General features: G+C 37.5%; 1 protein-coding gene across 8 annotated transcripts in view; it reads right to left on the bottom strand.

The window, feature by feature from the left end:
* AHI1 (Abelson helper integration site 1) overlaps positions 1-16,757 on the bottom strand; it is an 89,325-nt gene extending 72,568 nt beyond the window's left edge. The window contains exons 1-9 of one of the 8 annotated variants that reach the window (XM_066179126.1): positions 16,687-16,757; positions 12,111-12,182; positions 11,154-11,275; positions 4,683-5,293; positions 3,928-4,088; positions 3,422-3,635; positions 2,731-2,920; positions 1,460-1,549; positions 380-565 (exon numbers count right to left, since the gene is read on the bottom strand). In XM_066179126.1, coding sequence (XP_066035223.1) covers positions 380-565; positions 1,460-1,549; positions 2,731-2,920; positions 3,422-3,635; positions 3,928-4,088; positions 4,683-5,293; positions 11,154-11,275; positions 12,111-12,126 — 1,590 coding nt within the window. In that variant the 5' untranslated portion in view covers positions 12,127-12,182; positions 16,687-16,757. Of the gene's footprint in view, positions 1-379; positions 566-1,459; positions 1,550-2,730; positions 2,921-3,421; positions 3,636-3,927; positions 4,089-4,682; positions 5,294-11,153; positions 11,276-12,110; positions 12,315-12,874; positions 12,911-12,938; positions 13,101-14,766; positions 14,786-15,995; positions 16,158-16,686 lie in introns of those variants that run through there. The other 7 variants (XM_066179129.1, XM_066179130.1, XM_066179127.1 and 4 more) reach the window with 7 other exon arrangements.
* Between the last annotated feature and the right edge of the window lie 602 nt (positions 16,758-17,359).

The raw sequence follows: 17,359 nt of genomic DNA, 5'->3' as shown, positions 1-17,359 counted from the left end.
GTTAAGTAACTTGCAACTTTTCTCAAAGAATTTATACACCTGTGTGAGTTTAGTGACTTAAAAATGGCATTTCTGCTAATAAAAAGGAACATTAATCTTCAAGAAAGTACTCTGAAAGTTCTCTGACTGTCAGTGGCAAAATATTTGAAGTTGTAGGTAGAAAAGCATGCCTATTTTTCAAAGATAGCTATGAAGGGCTGAGTTTGAAAAACCTATCTTGAGATGCAACCTTCTTATATGTATTTTATGTACTGCATGTAAGCACAGCTTTTATATACATGCACACAAGCACAGACTCACTTGCTCTACCTAGGTACTAGTTCCTACAGAAAAGTCTGCATATTTACAAACATATTTCTATATTATATACTTAACTTACTTGATCTGGCAGTTTTAGGCCTTTTACAGTTACATATAAAGTTGATGGGTAACGATTTCTAGGACATTTTGCCCACCAGTCATAAACCTCAACAACATTTGAATGTGACTTGCTCCTTGAAGGTGGGTAATATAATTGCAGACGAAGTTTTCCACCAACATTTAGAACTCCATTTGCACCTACAAGCTGGAAGAGTCATTAAAAAGAGGAAAGAGGAAGAAATATGAACACAAAAGTAATTGATAATTTCTAATACCTTAACTTACAATATAAACTCTTGAAATCCACTTCCCATTGCAGAAATATACTAACTCTCAAAGTGATAATGAACTAAGTAAGTATTTAATTCCCCCCAGGACAGGATCAAATCATGAAGATTAAATCTTAGATGGCAGTCTAGTTTCAAAAAATGTGTCACAGCAGTAATGCCTTGAAAGTGGGAAAACCTTTGCAGTAGCTTTTTTCTTTTTTTTTTTAATTACTACTTGCTAAAATGAACCAAATCTCAAAGGACTGCCAATCCACAAACAGCTTCTTCTAATTCTGTTCTCTTTGAATGCTGCAATCAAGGGCATTGGTAAGGCTTTGGTTCAGAGCAGAAGATACACCAGTGTAGAAACCTCGCCAACTACAGAGCAGACAGAGTCCTCTCTACTAAACTGAAGAATACCAGAAGTATCTACTGCTATTTACTGATCAGTGTTGAATCAGGACATTTCTACTTTGACTGATAGAAATAAAAGGATAATCCAGGCAGATGCAGTAAGAATGAAGAACAGGAAACAATTTTATTCATATTTATGAGCTGAAAATTCACTCCTCCCTCTGTTCAGAAGTAGGCTGTACTGAATGTACAGTTCCTACCAGCTCTGCTAACAGACACGGGATAGCAGACTCCTGATTCCGGTAGATTTATCTTGGGCAGAGCTCAGAAGAATCTCTGTATTGAATTGCTATGGAGGCTCCCATACCTTCCTTCATCTGAAAATATTTTAAAATGCTTTCCTACTTAGTACAATTTGAGATTTTCAGATAAAAGGATTTATGAAGTTTGTTTCTTCATTTAATTATTTACAGTACCTTTAGAAATGCCCAACAAATTTTTCGGTAACGACCTTCCTGAATTTTTGCATCAGAGCTTGCTTCATGCATACTTGGAGAATCAAGGACCTAGAAGTATCAGCAGGAATATAAATGCATTTCTAATGAACGGATACTTCATGGTAATTAAAAAAAATCTGCTGAAAATATGCTTGGGCAATTCACTAAATTAAACAGATTTAAATTTTAAGAAATTGCTCTCCTTACATCTCAATAAAAGCAAAAAAAATAATGTACAATTTTCTTAATAATTCAGAAATCATTTAGATCACAATTCTGACAGCTAAAATCACCTGCATATTAATCTATATGTAAAATGGCAGTCAAAAAGTTAGTTTTTGTTTCCTAGATTTATCACTTTTGTCATCAAATCAGTCATAGAACAGTTTGGGTTGGAAGGATCTTTATCAGAGTTCTGAGCCATGGGCTTGAACATCTTTCACCAGATCAGTGGAAGATTCCACTTTTTTCAGTGGAATAATACTTTTGGTTCCAACATTATTTCTATGAAGAATCTTTGCATACAAACGTAATTAGTTTTGTGTTAAGTAATTAAGGATTCTTAATTCTAGAAATATGTTCATTTACAAGCACCACAAATGCTTGTAAATTTATTGTTTATATGGCAGTAAATTATATTCAATCAAATTGAAATATAAAAAAAAAACCCAAGGAATGAAAAATATTTATTGTATTAGGTTTCCATTTTTATGTTAATTCTACAGAATCTCTCTGTACAAATATTGAAATGCCTAAGCTAAAAATTACATTGAATATATAACCTAAATTTTTTCCTTTAAACATAATTGTACTGGATGGCAGATTAATAATTACTTTATGAAGACCGGGACAGGAGAAGTGGATGTGTAAAATGTTAACAGAAACAACGCAAAATGAGGTGCTGCTACACACAGACAAATTCTACCTTTGAGTTTCTTGCACTTAAACCTTTTTTCACGTTACAAGAATGTGAAAAGAGTGATATCCATCATTTCCTACCAGCCTTCCCCAGACGTTTGAGAGCTGATTTTATAAGAAACCTTAGTACTCCTTGTTGCTATCAAAACAGAAACCTTTCCTATAAAACCCCCCACTTTTTGGTATCTCCACTTAACTTTGTACCATAAAACTATGCTATTAATCTTATTTAACTGAAATTGAACACCTGATTCAGTCAAATATATAGTGTTGAAGAAACAAACCAAAAAACAGAACATGCATAAATCAGATGCTAAAATATTTCATCTTACCTCAAAAAACAGGATAACCTGAGGGTTTTCCTCAGTGTTTTGAAGAAAGTAAGTAAAACGCTCATTAAATATTACTTGCTCTTCCCAGTCTGGAATTGTTGATTTAGACTTTCTAAAGTCACATGGTCGTGTCATTATAGGAAGAATGTGCTCTATTTCTTCTTGTTCATAAGATGAATCTTCCTTCTTGCTGTTTGAAGATTTCCAAAGAATTACAATTGTTAGAGCATTTAAAAAACAACCTTGAACAAAACAATATTTTCAATTACTGAAAGCTAAGAAACATATAAGATACCATTTGTCTAATTCTAGAAAAGATTTTCAAAACTCACCAAAAATTTAAGACAATTAGCAATGTATATAGAAAAACTACAGGCTGAAGTTGAAAATCCTAACTATTAAGTTATTGTTAGCAAATTAATGCATAATGATCATGATGAAGTCTACTGCTTAAGCCCCATTAAAATTTGTTTTCAGGAAAATTATGGATAATGACAGTGGAAACAAGCAACTGAAGTAATTAGAAAAATAAAGAACTAAACTTCACTAACGGATTTTAAAAGTTCTTAATATAAAAGGCTACACAAACTTAAAATACCCCATTGTTTTCATTTTCATATTTAATTTTGTAGGGAAGAGTGTATCTATTTGTTGTAATCAGTGATAATAGAAATAGTTTATTAAAAGTCACCTATAATCCTTCTTCACATATAAGCCACTTCTCTGATCAACAATATGGATTTTAACCACAGGATGAGATACCAAGTGATCAATTTTAAGTCGATCCGATCGATGGATATGAACTCCCAAAACAAGATCATCATCAAAACCAAATTTAGACTGAGTTGAAATTTCTGAATTCTTCATTTCCTCATCATTTTCTGCAGCAACTTCTTTGGTTTCTTCTAGAAATTGGAGCAAAATAAACAGTCACTAATGGAACATAGTAACTTACATCTCAACTCAAAATTACTTATAGTAACTGAATTTTCAAAATTTTAGATTGATTTATCAAATAAACATCCTCACAAATAAGCCTCAGAATCGGAAGAGCAGAGGTACAACTGAGTAACTTATGAAATATGACTCAAACAGCTTAATCACTTCCGTGTTACTACAATGGACAAATATTTCTGCAGCAGCACAAAAAAAAAGGGCAACAAAGTAGTACAGTATTACAACATTTTGTTGGCAGACCTTTTCTGGTTTTCTTCTTAACCTTCTTGGTTTTAGGTTTCTGTTTATCCACGCTTTCCTCCAGTTTCTGTACTTCTGATGCAAACAGTCTTTCAGGTGACTGACTTTCATTGCCACCTTCTTCTGGATGATGATGCTGCAGCTCAGAAAGGGACATTGCACTGCAAGGTAATGGATCACTGTCAGCAACTGTCGTCCACTGTATACATTGACACAACTACTCATAGCCATTATTAATCCACTTGAAATTCTGCAACTCATCATCTGTGTATCTTGAAAACATAACAGCCCCCAGCTCCATTAGTGTCTTGCCTTTTTCAGTGCTCTCCCCCCTTCCTTTCCCCCTAATTTCCAGACAATTGCAGAACCACTTATGTGAAGAGTTAAAGAAATACTCTTTTGCTGGATCAGGGCCATCCCTTATCATTTAAAAATATCATGCACCAAACTATCTTAAGTTAGTTAAGAGTGAGTTCCACAGTAAAAAAAAAAAAAAAAAAAAAAAAAAAAAAAAAAAAAAAAAAAAAAAATCAAATATCAATGAAGAATATTAAAAAAAAAAAGTTAAAAAGAATCCATGGGCTAAATATTAATCATGACAGCCTTTTGAGAAGGATTTAGTACTATTTCTTCATAACAGAATCATCCAGTTAATCACTTAGAAAATATGAACAATTTCTCAGAAAGCTGCTGCTTATCTTAAAATGAAACATTTTCTTTAAGATTCACAGACAGTGTACAGTTTGTCATGTTACCTTGTTTCAGCTTCACTTAAAACTGGCTGCTCTTTCGTCTTTTTCTTCTTTTTGCCCACTTCATTATTCAATGCAACTTCATGCCTTTGAACAGTGGAGGTAGATTCAGACATCTGTTCTTTAAGTTTCTTTCTCATTTTCTTTTTAATTGCATTTGCCTCTTCCTCAGCCACATGCAGCTGATAGGCTTGAATTAGCTGCTCTTCCTCTTCTAATTCAGTTACGTTTCTCACTTCAGTCAAGGAATTTTTGATCTTTATATCACCTTCTTGATGAGGTACATCTGTTTGTGATTTACTTTTTGTTTTCTTCTTTGGAAAATCATTAGTCTTTTCTTCAAAACTCCCCAATTTAGCTTCATATAAGTCTTCCTCCTCATTAAATTGTTCTTGTAACAGTGATTTTTTTTTCTTCCTGTTAGACTTAGGCTGTTTGTTCTCTTCTCCACTAACAACATCATTGTTTATTTTCTTTGCAATTGACGCTTTCTCTCTCAATTTATTTTTTGTAAATCTTGGGCTCTCTTCTTCAGGATTATATGTGTTGTTTATAATTGCTTCATCATTCACACTTTCCTTAGATAGATCAATATTATTTCTAAAGGTATCAAGCTATAAATGAAAAGAACATAAAACATATTTGTACTAAAAATCATGTTCCAAGGATAAACACTGTACTTCATGTTATTCTTTCAGCAATATTACTGAAAGTAAAATTAAGTCAAAGATCTAGTTATTTCATTGTTTCAATTTGGCAAGTGACAGGTTGAAAGTCAACAAAAAATTCACACTGAAAAAACACATTTGGTATTTGGGCGCCTTATCATCAATGTTACACTATATTTTCATATGACTTCTACATATATTCAGTAAAAAAGGAAATCAACAAGTCTACTCCATAAACAGATGCCAGTGTTTTACACTGTGGAGGATGAGAAGACTTCATGCACCACAAAAATAAATACTTTCATCCACTGAAAATCCAAGTTAAAGACAGATTTCAGGCTCTGTTGTTTGCAGTCTCTTATACTGAAAGCTGCTTGTCAGAACTAAATTTCAGCTAATGCATTTGTTTAAGCACTTCTTGATGGTTTTATAGAAAACACATTGTAAACTTTCCTCTCTCCTTCAAGTTTCTATCTCTGGTTACTCAAGGTTATAATACCACATCCCTGCTTCCTTAGATATGTTCAAGGTCAGCTTGGAAGGATCTCTGAGCATTCTAGTTCAAGATGCTCCTGATCATGGCAGGGCGCTTGGGTTAGATCACCTTTAAAGTTCCTTTCAGTCCAAACTATGACCCTGTGATAATGCCAAAGAACACAGCAAGTAACTGAGGTCTAATTCTGTAAGGTCAACACAGAGATCTCTGTTCCTTGATGTAACTTCTATAAAGTCACTGAGGTTCATTTACACTGTTGTCTTACAGAAGATTCTCTTAGAGCCTCAACATGAAACATCAGAAAGGGCTTTAAAACACAAGAAAGGCAAATTAAAAAGTTTGTAGAAAATACACATATCTGCCTACAAAGATTTATTTGCCAAGACCTTCTTTCTTAATAAACACAGAAATTATTCCCTTCTAGTCAGGATATGTCTCCCAGTTACAGAATCATGTTTGTCTTAAACATTTGTAAAAAGGGACAATATGTAACAAACAACTGTCCTTGTACTTTCATCTTATACTTGCTTGAAGAAACCACTAACATCATATTTATTTGTAAGTCAGTGATTCAAGAGGATGTGGAAAATTTCATATAAATAACTTGAAATACAGAACAGAGTAAGGAAAATAAAAGAATTGAAGAGCAAGCTTTGTATAAACTAAGAAAAACCCCAGAACAGAATAATGTTCCTAATTGATTGTTCACTTCCTTATCTTTATTTCTGTGAATAACTTTAACTATAGAGTATAAGAAATGAAGATTAAAAGACACTGACAATTAAAACCCAACAGTGGTCAATAACTAAGGTCATGCTGACTTTTGTCTTCAATAAAGCATCAACCCACTAAGTGCAAGTAGTAGAATTATTTGAGAAATCATAAACAAAAAGCCCCATCTATGACCTGGTCAAGAGTTTCTGAAGTAACTCTGATATTCTAGAATAATCCCTTCTAACAAATCTACCAGATGCAAAATCTGGCTTGAAATACTTACTAAAACTTGTTATTTATTATTGCCTATAAACAAAAAAAACATATATTCATAGAATCACTCAGGCTGGAAAAGACATCTAAAATCATCAAGTTCAACCATTAACTCAGAACCCCTAAACCATACCCCCAAGTGCCACCTCCACATGCCTTTTGAACAGTTCTAGGGATGGTAACTCTACAATTTCCATAGGCAGCTAATGTCTGACTATCCTTTCAATTGAAAAGTTTTTCCTAGTATCTAAACCTCCCTTGGTACAACTTGCAGACGTTTCCTTATAACGAAAACAAATCACACTCTCAAACTACAGCAAATTTCAGGAACATTAATAGATACTGCAGGCAGAACAAAGCTGCTTCAGCAGTTCAGACATAAATTCCTCAGATAAATAGCCCGCAGGATCTCAATTCAGGTCACCTTTCCCACATGTTGTAATCACATGACAACTAAACAGAGGAGAAAGATGCAAAGAAGTTACAAAACAATGAAGTAAAAGCCAAGAGGTACGTAAAACCCTTCGGATTACGATTCTAGCGGAGATGGGAATACTGGTATAGATTCTCTGAAACACAGTACTGAGAGATACCAACTATGAGCAATCACCAACACATAAACACTGAACCGAATTACAGAAAGCAGTTAGGCTAGAAAAGCAGCTCAGCAAGACAGGCCTGTCTCTGGAGTAAATCCAGAGGGTTGCTGACCTGAAACTGACTTTCTCAGCTTAAAATATGGAACAAATAAGTAGGCTTTGTTTCCAGCTCTGTGGCCACATTACACCAGGGCAGAGGAAGCACGCCCCCCTGAAAACAGACTTGCTTACACTTCTGCCTTGAGAGAAGCAGGGGATGGACACCAGCCAAGGTGCACATGTGGGCTGACACTCAAGGCTCACACCACATCACTGCCACTCATGCCCCAAAGCTGATAGCAGGGACAACGCCTAAGAATCTTACACCTTTTCAAAAGCACTTCCCAAATACGCATGAGTGGAAGATGGCAAAGTATAGTGACTTTGCCATGGGTATTTGGAAACTTGTGTAACCTGATTTACAGAGATTTACCTGAATCTCCGCCCATAATAATACAGGCACACCTTGAAAAATTAGGGATGGACAGTGCCAGCCCACTGAAGCACTGACATGCACTGGGTCTAGAAGACCATCAACCTACAGTTGAATTATTAATGAATATACTTGTGACTTGTGATGATGGCTTGTTGGATGGAATGTTTAAGAAAAAAATCTTAATGTACTAGGAAACCAATTTTACTGCCATTGCTTGTGTAAAGCTATAAAATATAGACACTCAAAGCTAGAAGAACTTGAATTTACAGATAAGATGATGGGTTTGGAATTTTTCCACCAAATTCTAACAGGAAAAATTGCGAAAATGTGTGGATCAATTATATAGTCAACTATTATTAGTTCTCTTATTTTATGCACAAGAAACAAAGGGGTAAAATCCAGTGGCAATCTCAACAATTATTCAGCTACTTTCAGCCTACAAACCAGATAAATCTGTTACAGTCCTGCCTTGAACACAAGACCCAAGTTACCAATGCCTGTCCACCCCAGTACCGTAATCTGATCAGACTGCAGTCTAAGAAATTTTTGCCTTCATAGAGGGATCTAACCTTTTCATCTGATAGAAAATTTTTAAACATTCTCTTTTCAACCATAGAATTTAAATTGAACCAAATAAATGCAATCATTTTCACAATGACTTTAGACAGATTAATGTACCTGGATATAATGTGCCTGATCTGCAGCTTGCCTCAGTCTAACAAGTTGTAATAGGAGGCACAATTGGAAAAAAATAAATATGGTGACTTCTCTTGAAGGGATATTAGCAAATTCACTTTCTGACTGTGTCTCAACTGCTTGTTTTTTCCACTATGCCTTTAGGCTTCACACCCACTGCCCCAGTGGCCATCTAGTGAAGAGCAAAGTAGAGCTTTCACTTGCCACAGCTGATGTGTATTTCCATCTCCATTATAAGCTCTTCATTCCTATCAGTTGTGGCTTCAAACTCATCCTGGCCTACAGACCATTCTTCTTCCAAGAAGGCTGCTTCCCTGCTCTCCAGGCAGGCTCTCCAGGCAACAGGCACAGAGCAGAGCAGGCAAGCAGGAAGGCACTCTCCTTAGCCTCACTTCTGTCATTTAAAACCATAGCAACCCCCTGCAGCTCCAGAATGCAGGTTTCAAGGAAACAGTGGACTATAAGGGAAAAATTCTTATTAATCTTTAAGAAGGCTAGAGCAGAGACAAAGGAAGGAAACAGACCGGAACATTTCAAGTGGAAATAGGCTCTGAACCACGACCTGTTTTTGATCAAAGCCGGGAGACCATTTATGGCAAGTGCATGACACGAAGCCAACCATCACTGACATATTTCACATTATTTCAAGATATGTGAAACTCTGTACAGTTAAATCATATGAACTGAAGAAAATGGGAACAAAATCAGCCAACCTCCTCCATCCACCTACTCTTCCACTCCCACACACGTTTATTTTTTAGAGAAATGACTGTTTATTTGCTGAAACTTTTACAGAAATTTCTACTTGAATGCAACCAGTGTGGAAAATATCAACCTGAGCTCCTGCAACTTTGTCACACTTTAAGGAAATACTCCAAATGGTCAGTAATAGGTTTCAATACAAGCTCTGTTCAAGTCCTTAATTTTTAAGTGGTTTGATTTGTAATATTTATAGGCTCAGTAAAGCCAGAAATTTGAGCTCCCACACTGATCCTAAAAATGCTTAATTTGCTTGCATACCACTGAGTTTTGATTCAGGTGACTGGTGCTCCTACATAACTCCAAAACATTAGCATTTTACATCAGAGATTTCTGGAATGGAAATCGATTGTAATACCAAAGCAAGTTTAAAACATTTATGAGTAATATGTAGTTGCAGATGAACACACAATTATGTGTTCAAAAATACTTATATATTACAGAATTAAAAATTCACATTTCATAAAAAAGTAAAATTAACTGAGGAAGAATTTATTTATTAAGCCTTTTATTTACTTATATGCCAGTAAATAAGGAAAAACAAACACCTTCTAACTCTCTGTACTATTTCAGAACAACAAGTTGATTTTTTTATGGACTATTGACTAAATAGCACATACATTAAGGAATATAAAATTTTTAAAAGTCCACACAAAATCCAACTTGTCATAGAAAATCCAAATTGTCAATCTAAGACCAAATATTTAGCACTACTAAGTTTAATGTATCTATTCTGAATATACTTAATATATACAGATATATAAATATATATAATATATAAATATATGAATATTTATGATATTACATGAAATACCACTCATTTCTCTTAAATGATTATTAATAAAGGAACATTCATTTCCAGAATCTGATATGGACAAAACTGTACAAAAAAAGACTGGAAATAGAAAAGCTGTCAGGAGGAAAATAAAATACCAGAACATTTGTCTTCTAAACAATTTACCTTAATTTCAAATCTCCTAGGTCAACAATCAGGTTTATATAGAACAAGTTCATATTAAACTTTAATTCCCCTCTTCAGGAAAAAGACTAAAGTGATAACCATAACTCAGAGGGATTTCTGAGGCTCCTTTACTGACAGATACGCCACAAACAAAAATGTCATCTAACTATAAAGTCTGGGTGATAGAATCATTCCTAATCTGCAAGTCATAAGATAAGGTCAAAATCTTTAAAAAAAGTCAACATGTGAACACAGAACCACTCAAGACACAAAACTCAGCACATGCAGAAATTCAATGATTACTGAGATTTAAAAAAAAAGTAGAAAATGGAATTGTTAATTATTATCTCTACTATTATCATACTTTCTCATCAATTCTCAATTCACAGCTGTATTACGCAGACATACCTGTGCTGCACAGATGTAGTACTGTCAAAATTAAATACTTTCACAGCTGTAGCTCTAAAAGCCCTCAAACATCTAATTAACTCCCACTAAAGTCAGTACTGAATTTGAAACATTTTATGAAAAAAGGGTATGGAAAAAGAAGTAGTGGTGGACATTAAATGAATACATGCCTGCATGTGCCACTTTCTTTTCACCAGTATTATATTCTCTATATTTCTGGCATACCTCTAAGTTACAAGGATGCTTTGCTGGTACACAAAAAAGAAAAAAGAAGGCCTCACCAAAACCAAGGGGTACGCACAGAAACATACTTTACACTTCATTTTTTTTTTAAATGCTTACATCTCCTTTCTGCAATGCATTTTCCTGAACTTTTTTCAGTTAAGGAACGCAACCAAACAAAGCCTGCATGTGTTCTAACTCACCACAATACTCTCTTGAGAGTCAAACTTCTTATTCTTTGATTTCTTTGTGTCTGGTAGGCCAGCATGACGTCTGAAGATTTCCTCAAAGCGGACTTTGGTTTTTGCCTTTGCCTCACTTTCAACTGCAAAAAGAAATCGAGAGTATGCTTTGCTATCTCATTAATCACCATTGCTAAGAAAAGTGCATAATCATGCTTTAAAATGGCAAAGGATGAGAATTATTCATCAGGCGAAGTTTACCAAGAAATTCACTTTGTATTCAGTTAAGAATTTCCACTGCCCACATAACCCATACAAGGATAACTCAGCACCTTTGTACAGACACACACACACCAGCCTTTCACTTGCTACTGAAGTCAGCACCATCTACTCTGTATCCTGAAGAAAGCACATTTTGAAGAGCACGCACATCAGCATCAGCACAAAACTTGGGCTAGCTGACGTAGAGGACAGATTACTGCTCTCCCTGTTTATGAGCAGAGGTGACACACTGCCTTCCAGGTGAAGCAGCAGCTCTGGGTTCTTACTGGTTCTAGAAACCAGAGCAGCACCATCCTGAGACAGACCTGTAAGAGCCAGGAGCTGGCACTCTTGCCATTCTATGAATCATACTGCCATCAGCAGCATTTCAACCCTTGAAGCAGTAGGTGTTCTAGTTCCCCTCAGGTAATGCTTAATTTGTAACTAAGAATTGAAAATGCAGCCTGGCACACCACTGAAAAAGGCTGTTGAATCCTCAGCTACAGCATATTTACCACTATCAGTACAACTTTTACAAATGACCCCGAATTTAAAAAAAAACAACTAACACCACTTTGAAAATCAGCCATAATCATGAACTCAAAAAGGAGCCAATGAAGCATTAAAGATTTATATATGACAGGAATAACTTCTATCATTTGCACCTATTTCTAACTATAAAATAGGTAGTGGAAATCAAACACAAAGTATCTTTACCTGCTCGCATTTTCATTCCTCAGTTAGAAGTGGCTCAACACAACAGCTTCTTCTTCGTCAGAATTCACCATTCTATTTAAAGTATTTAACAACTCTCATTAACATAAATCATCCATAGACTTCAAAGTTAATAATTAAATCTGTGTTAATTAGTATTAGGGATAAGCATGTTTTACTTAGAAATAGGTATTACCCTACTTGTCTAAATCATTAGAAGTTTTCTGCTATCAAATCCCAGCTCTGATACTTATTATTTGAGGGTAAACAAAAACAACATTACAGCAATTTAATTAGTTATATTTCTGGGCAGTAGCCAAACAATTCAAGACTATAGTCCTCCAGTCTTCTAAAAAACCCAACAGGTTATTTAAATAATAATGACCCATTAAACCATTTATGTTGAAGCCATCCTAATCAGATTCCTCTCCTGGCAGCATCATTGAGGGAGCCAGCTGATAGTTTTCAACACAAGGGTTAGTATCTGCCAGCAAATCTAACTTTATTACAAATCTCTAAATATTTATGTTTAAATAAAGCATTTGTATTTTTTATAAAGCGGACAAACAACTACATGAAACTCATTTCTCTAAAGAAAAAAATCGTTAGGCCCTCCTGGTTGTGGAGAAAAGCCTGCAAATGCAATCCAAACACAGCTTGAAGGCAAATAAAAACATTACAAAGGTTTATCTTTTCATCAAGAAAATTCCAACTGCTGTACAAAAAACCTTAATACAAAGAGCTGTTTTGTAAACAGTGAAACTAACGAAGTGTAGGTTCCTACGAAGGTGTGATGCTCCCCTTAGCCTTCCACGCAAGGAACTCTGGTACCTCTGTCCTCCACAGCCCACCAGGTAACAGCTCCATGTTCTCCCCAGGTAACTCCTCCTGTCGGACACCAGTAACTCACATTCACTGCACACTCAGACTACACTGATCCTAGCAGATTAAGACATAGCATTAAACACTGCCAGGACGTGTGGTTGCATCATTCTTGCACCATTTTGGTCCAAGCCACCCAACGCTCACCCAAACCATGCCTGGATACAGTTTAGGAGTTATTATGGATTACTATAAATAGGCAGTTTGCATGCAGCTACTCTGATTTGAGGCTGAGGGAGTTAATTAGCAGTGAAGAGAGCCAAACACAGCACTTGGCCTCAGCACTAAAAATGTCTCCTGGGCACACACATTTCACCAGCACAGGAAAAAGCTGAGGCTATAGTTGGGTCGCCAAGCATCTGCACCACCCTACCCTCACATCTCTCTCTTGCACAGCGTTACTTGCACAGGCCTGTTACTTTCAGGTCATTTCACACTCATTACTTACAGTGCTTTGGTCTGCTGGCTATCCAAACTAAACCAAATTAGGAAAAAAAGACAAAGTGTTCAGGTTGGTTTGGGATTATAGAGGAGCTGATTAGTGAGATGCCAAGAGCAATTAGTTAATTTAATGTCTTTACCATTTATACTAAGTATCCAGCAATTTAAGGATGTTTCAAAAGAGCAAAGTTGGCCAAAAGGACTTCACCAGCAGTAAGAAAATGTTTAGGTTTGCAACATGCATGAAATGACACTGATGAGGCTGCAATATTTTCACTATCTAAAACATGTTCTGACTCCAACAGCAAACATTACTGTCACAACTAAACCAGTAACTGCTAAAAATAACACTTCTTACAATAAACTAAAAGAGAAAACACCATTAAAAAATAAAACTGTTTTTGCAATTTATACTTGGTTAAACCAAATGGCCATTTAAAAAGTACTACAGTTACTAAGTGCTGCTTTCCAAGTAGTCAATTCACAGCAGTTGGCTAGAAAACACAAAATTTAGAAGAGCAGAAAACTAAATAAACTCAAAAAAATACCGCAGATTCTATCACTTTAATCATTAACTGACAACCACAGGAACACAGAAAAGTATCTTATAATTAGCTGAATGATTTCAACAAGCCCTCAAAAACTAATTAGAAACAAGAAATGCAATACTGAAGGGCTCTTAAATTTAAAACAAAAAAAAAAAAAAAAGAGAGACAATATAGTACACAAAAGCAATATGAAATAGGCACATACATATTCTAAGTATGGAAATAAGTTTCTGGTCAAAGGTTAAACAAATTAGCCCACCCAAAACCCCAACTAACCTACAGGTTGGTAAAAATATTAATTTTGCAGATAGTTTTTGATCATAATGAAACAAACATCTTACCAAAGGCTAGGCTCACCTCGCATCTACAAGCACTGTAAAATGAAGAATTAGCCAAATTCACCAATGAGAGCATCGCTGTTTATTTATTCAGTGTCTACCCCGTTGCGGCAATAAAACTAAGAGATAAAGTCCTCCAATGACAGTGCTATTGTTTAATAGGCACTTCCAATTTAGAACTTCATGGTCTTTGACATGGTGCATTAAAGCAACTATCAGGCTTGTGTAAATATAGATCATTAATCAACAAGGATAAGAACAAGGCTGTTTACTTAGCCTAATCTCACCTTAGAATAGGAGAGAATTAATCTTATATCAAAGTTCAGCAACCACCATGCCCCAATCTGAATAAGCTCAGTTACTATTTTGTAAAAAGCATTCTTGCCTGATCAGATTGGATCTCCTCCATGCTAGTAAATATAAGACAATCCAAGACACAAAAACACATACCTGGAACAGTGCCAGAGTCCAGCCACCAGGAATAAACAGCAAAACAAACTAATAAAGCCCAAACTTCCAATTACTATGCTTTCCTGAAAATAACCTAGTTTGCTCTTCTCCAATACTCTATCTGTATTTATAAAAGTGATTCTACATTTAACTCTTGCTCTTTTCACAGTATTTTACAATACTCATTGAGTTGCTATATTCTACACCTGTAATATAGGGATTCTCCATGCTAAACATGCCACAAGAGTCACCATACACAAAACCCACTTTTACTGACCACTAATAAAAGATAAATCAAACCCATACTACAATGAGCAGAACATACAGAATTTGCACTATGCAGTGGGAAGTGAAAAATTTCCTACCTAATTATAACTATTTAGGAAACCGAGCTGACAAAATATGATTGCACACTTAGGATTTTCCCGAACTAAATTTCTCATTTTTCTTTTGTGACCATAAGTGGGCATAAACTTCAGTGACTGAAAATAAGTCGAACCTCAGGCCTTGTTTATTTGTCACCTTTTAGACCATAGAGGGAAATTTTGGGTTTTACTAGTAGGTTTCTAATTGAGCTACACATAGGGATCATTACTCTTGAGATGTGAAAGAGCTTCAGCTCAGAATTATACAGCAAAATTACACTGAGATGAATCTGTTCCTCTTCACTACTGATAAATCTGACATAAAAAAACAATCTAGTTTTATTAATGAAAATTCAGTATTTTAGTCCAGAAAACTGACAGACCAGGTAAACACCTATGTACTTGTACGTCAAATAAAAATTAATGCAAGTAGTTTTCTACCAGTTTAGATGTGCATGTAAAAGCCTTACACTCATACTAATAAAAAAGAGATGTTTTAAACAGCTGGTGCTACCCTCAGTTTTCTGATAATAACATACCAGAAAGCTTTTGATTCATTGGAAGTGTCAGGTTGGAGTTTTTACCCCAGGAATTTGGCACCTTTAGTCAAGAGGAAGTTGAAACGGATTGATGGCAAAGTTATGGACTTCAGTTCTATGTAAGGAAATATAGAAGACTTTTATCGTTTATTAAGTTTCAAGTTTCTGCTTTATCTTAGCTGCTAATTATGAAAATGTGTTCTCAGCAAGAGATCACCCTAAGTATTTTCATTTCCAGTGTTGCATTCTGCTTTGCCTGGAAGAACAGCGGTAGATTTAAAAGATATAAAGGGACAGTCACGGCACACAGCACAACTGGACTAACCGACGGAATTATTCAACGAGGGTGTGACGCGCATCCAGAAGTGCACTCCGCATGCGAGGGAGGCATCCCCGCTTTGGAGCCCAAGGTGCCAGGCATGGAGAAGCGCAGTCAGCTCACTACAGCTGCCCACGCACGTCACCCCAGTGAACCATAAAGCCCGTGTCGACTCGCGGTGGGGCGAATCAACGCCGATCTGCGCCTTAGGGCTTCTGGCGGCACTGCCCCGTGCCACCGTGCCGGCTCCGACAGGGAGAGCGCGGGGCCGCCCCGGGCCGCCCGTCCCGCGGACTCACCGCGGGGCCCCCCGGGCCGCACCCGCCGGCTGCGCCACCCGCGCCCGCTGCCGCCCGGAGCCCGCCCGCGCTCCCCTCGGCCCGCGCCGGCCGCCGCTCAGCCCGACCACGCTCCCGCTCCGCAGCCCAGCCTGGCCGCGATCCTAATCCCGATCCCGCTCCCCGCCCGCGCGCGCCAACGGCGGCGGTCCCGGCGCGGCCCCCGAGCGGCTGCGGCCGTGCCCAGCCCTAGGCTGAGCCCCCTGCCGGGAAGGGGAGCCGGGGGAGGGAACAGCGGCGGGGAGGCGTTACCCCAGCCCTACCCGCCCCCGGGGCCGCGCACTGAGACGAGCGGCGGCAAAGGCCCCGCGGCGAAGGCCCGGGGCGCGGCCCCGCTCCCCGCCGAGGGCATCACTCACGTCGGCGCCGTCCGCTCCCGTGGTGGCCGCGACGTGGCCCGGCGGCTGCTGCGGCCGCCCCGCCTCCCCCCCTTCCCTCCGCCAGTGGGCTCTTCCGTGCCCCCGCTCCCCCCTCCGCAGCGCCTCGGGTGGTTGCGCCCGAAACAGTCCCGGCTCCCGAGGAAACGGCGCGCGCAGGGAAGCGCGGGGGAAATAAATAAGCAAATAAGTAACCAGGCTAAATAAATAAATAAATACTATAAATACATAAATAAATAAATAAGAAAAGCGTCAGAAGCGGGAGCACTCGCACGGGTAATTTGTGGTCCTCTGAAAAAAAAACCCGAAGTGTCGAAAGTACTATAAAGCTATTAGCTATTATAGTACTGTAAGCTGTCAGAGTTCAGACCAACAAAAATTGCTTGCGGAAGAATAAAGTCTCTGGGTAATGGGCTTTGTCGGGCTCAGGAGGGCAAGTGACAAGTGTTTGGAATGCAAGTGACGAGTGTTTGGTTTGCACACAAGCTTTCTGCAAAAAGCAGCACAAATGGATGTCCTCAAGCTATGCAGACACTGCAGAAACTTTTATTTGTTGCCTGATTTAGTAGTTGATTGGAAGAATGTTTTGGGGGATTTTTTTTCCCCTCTTAGGGATAATTACCTACTAAACTTAAGCAAATTTGTCGTTGAAAAA

The sequence above is a fragment of the Chamaea fasciata genome, unplaced genomic scaffold, assembly GCF_029207755.1.
Source record: "Chamaea fasciata isolate MVZ Bird 193981 ecotype frontalis unplaced genomic scaffold, bChaFas1.0.hap1 SCAF_3, whole genome shotgun sequence".
In the NCBI taxonomy this organism is placed as follows: domain Eukaryota; kingdom Metazoa; phylum Chordata; class Aves; order Passeriformes; family Sylviidae; genus Chamaea; species Chamaea fasciata.
This window is presented reverse-complemented; position numbering and strand designations above follow the sequence as displayed.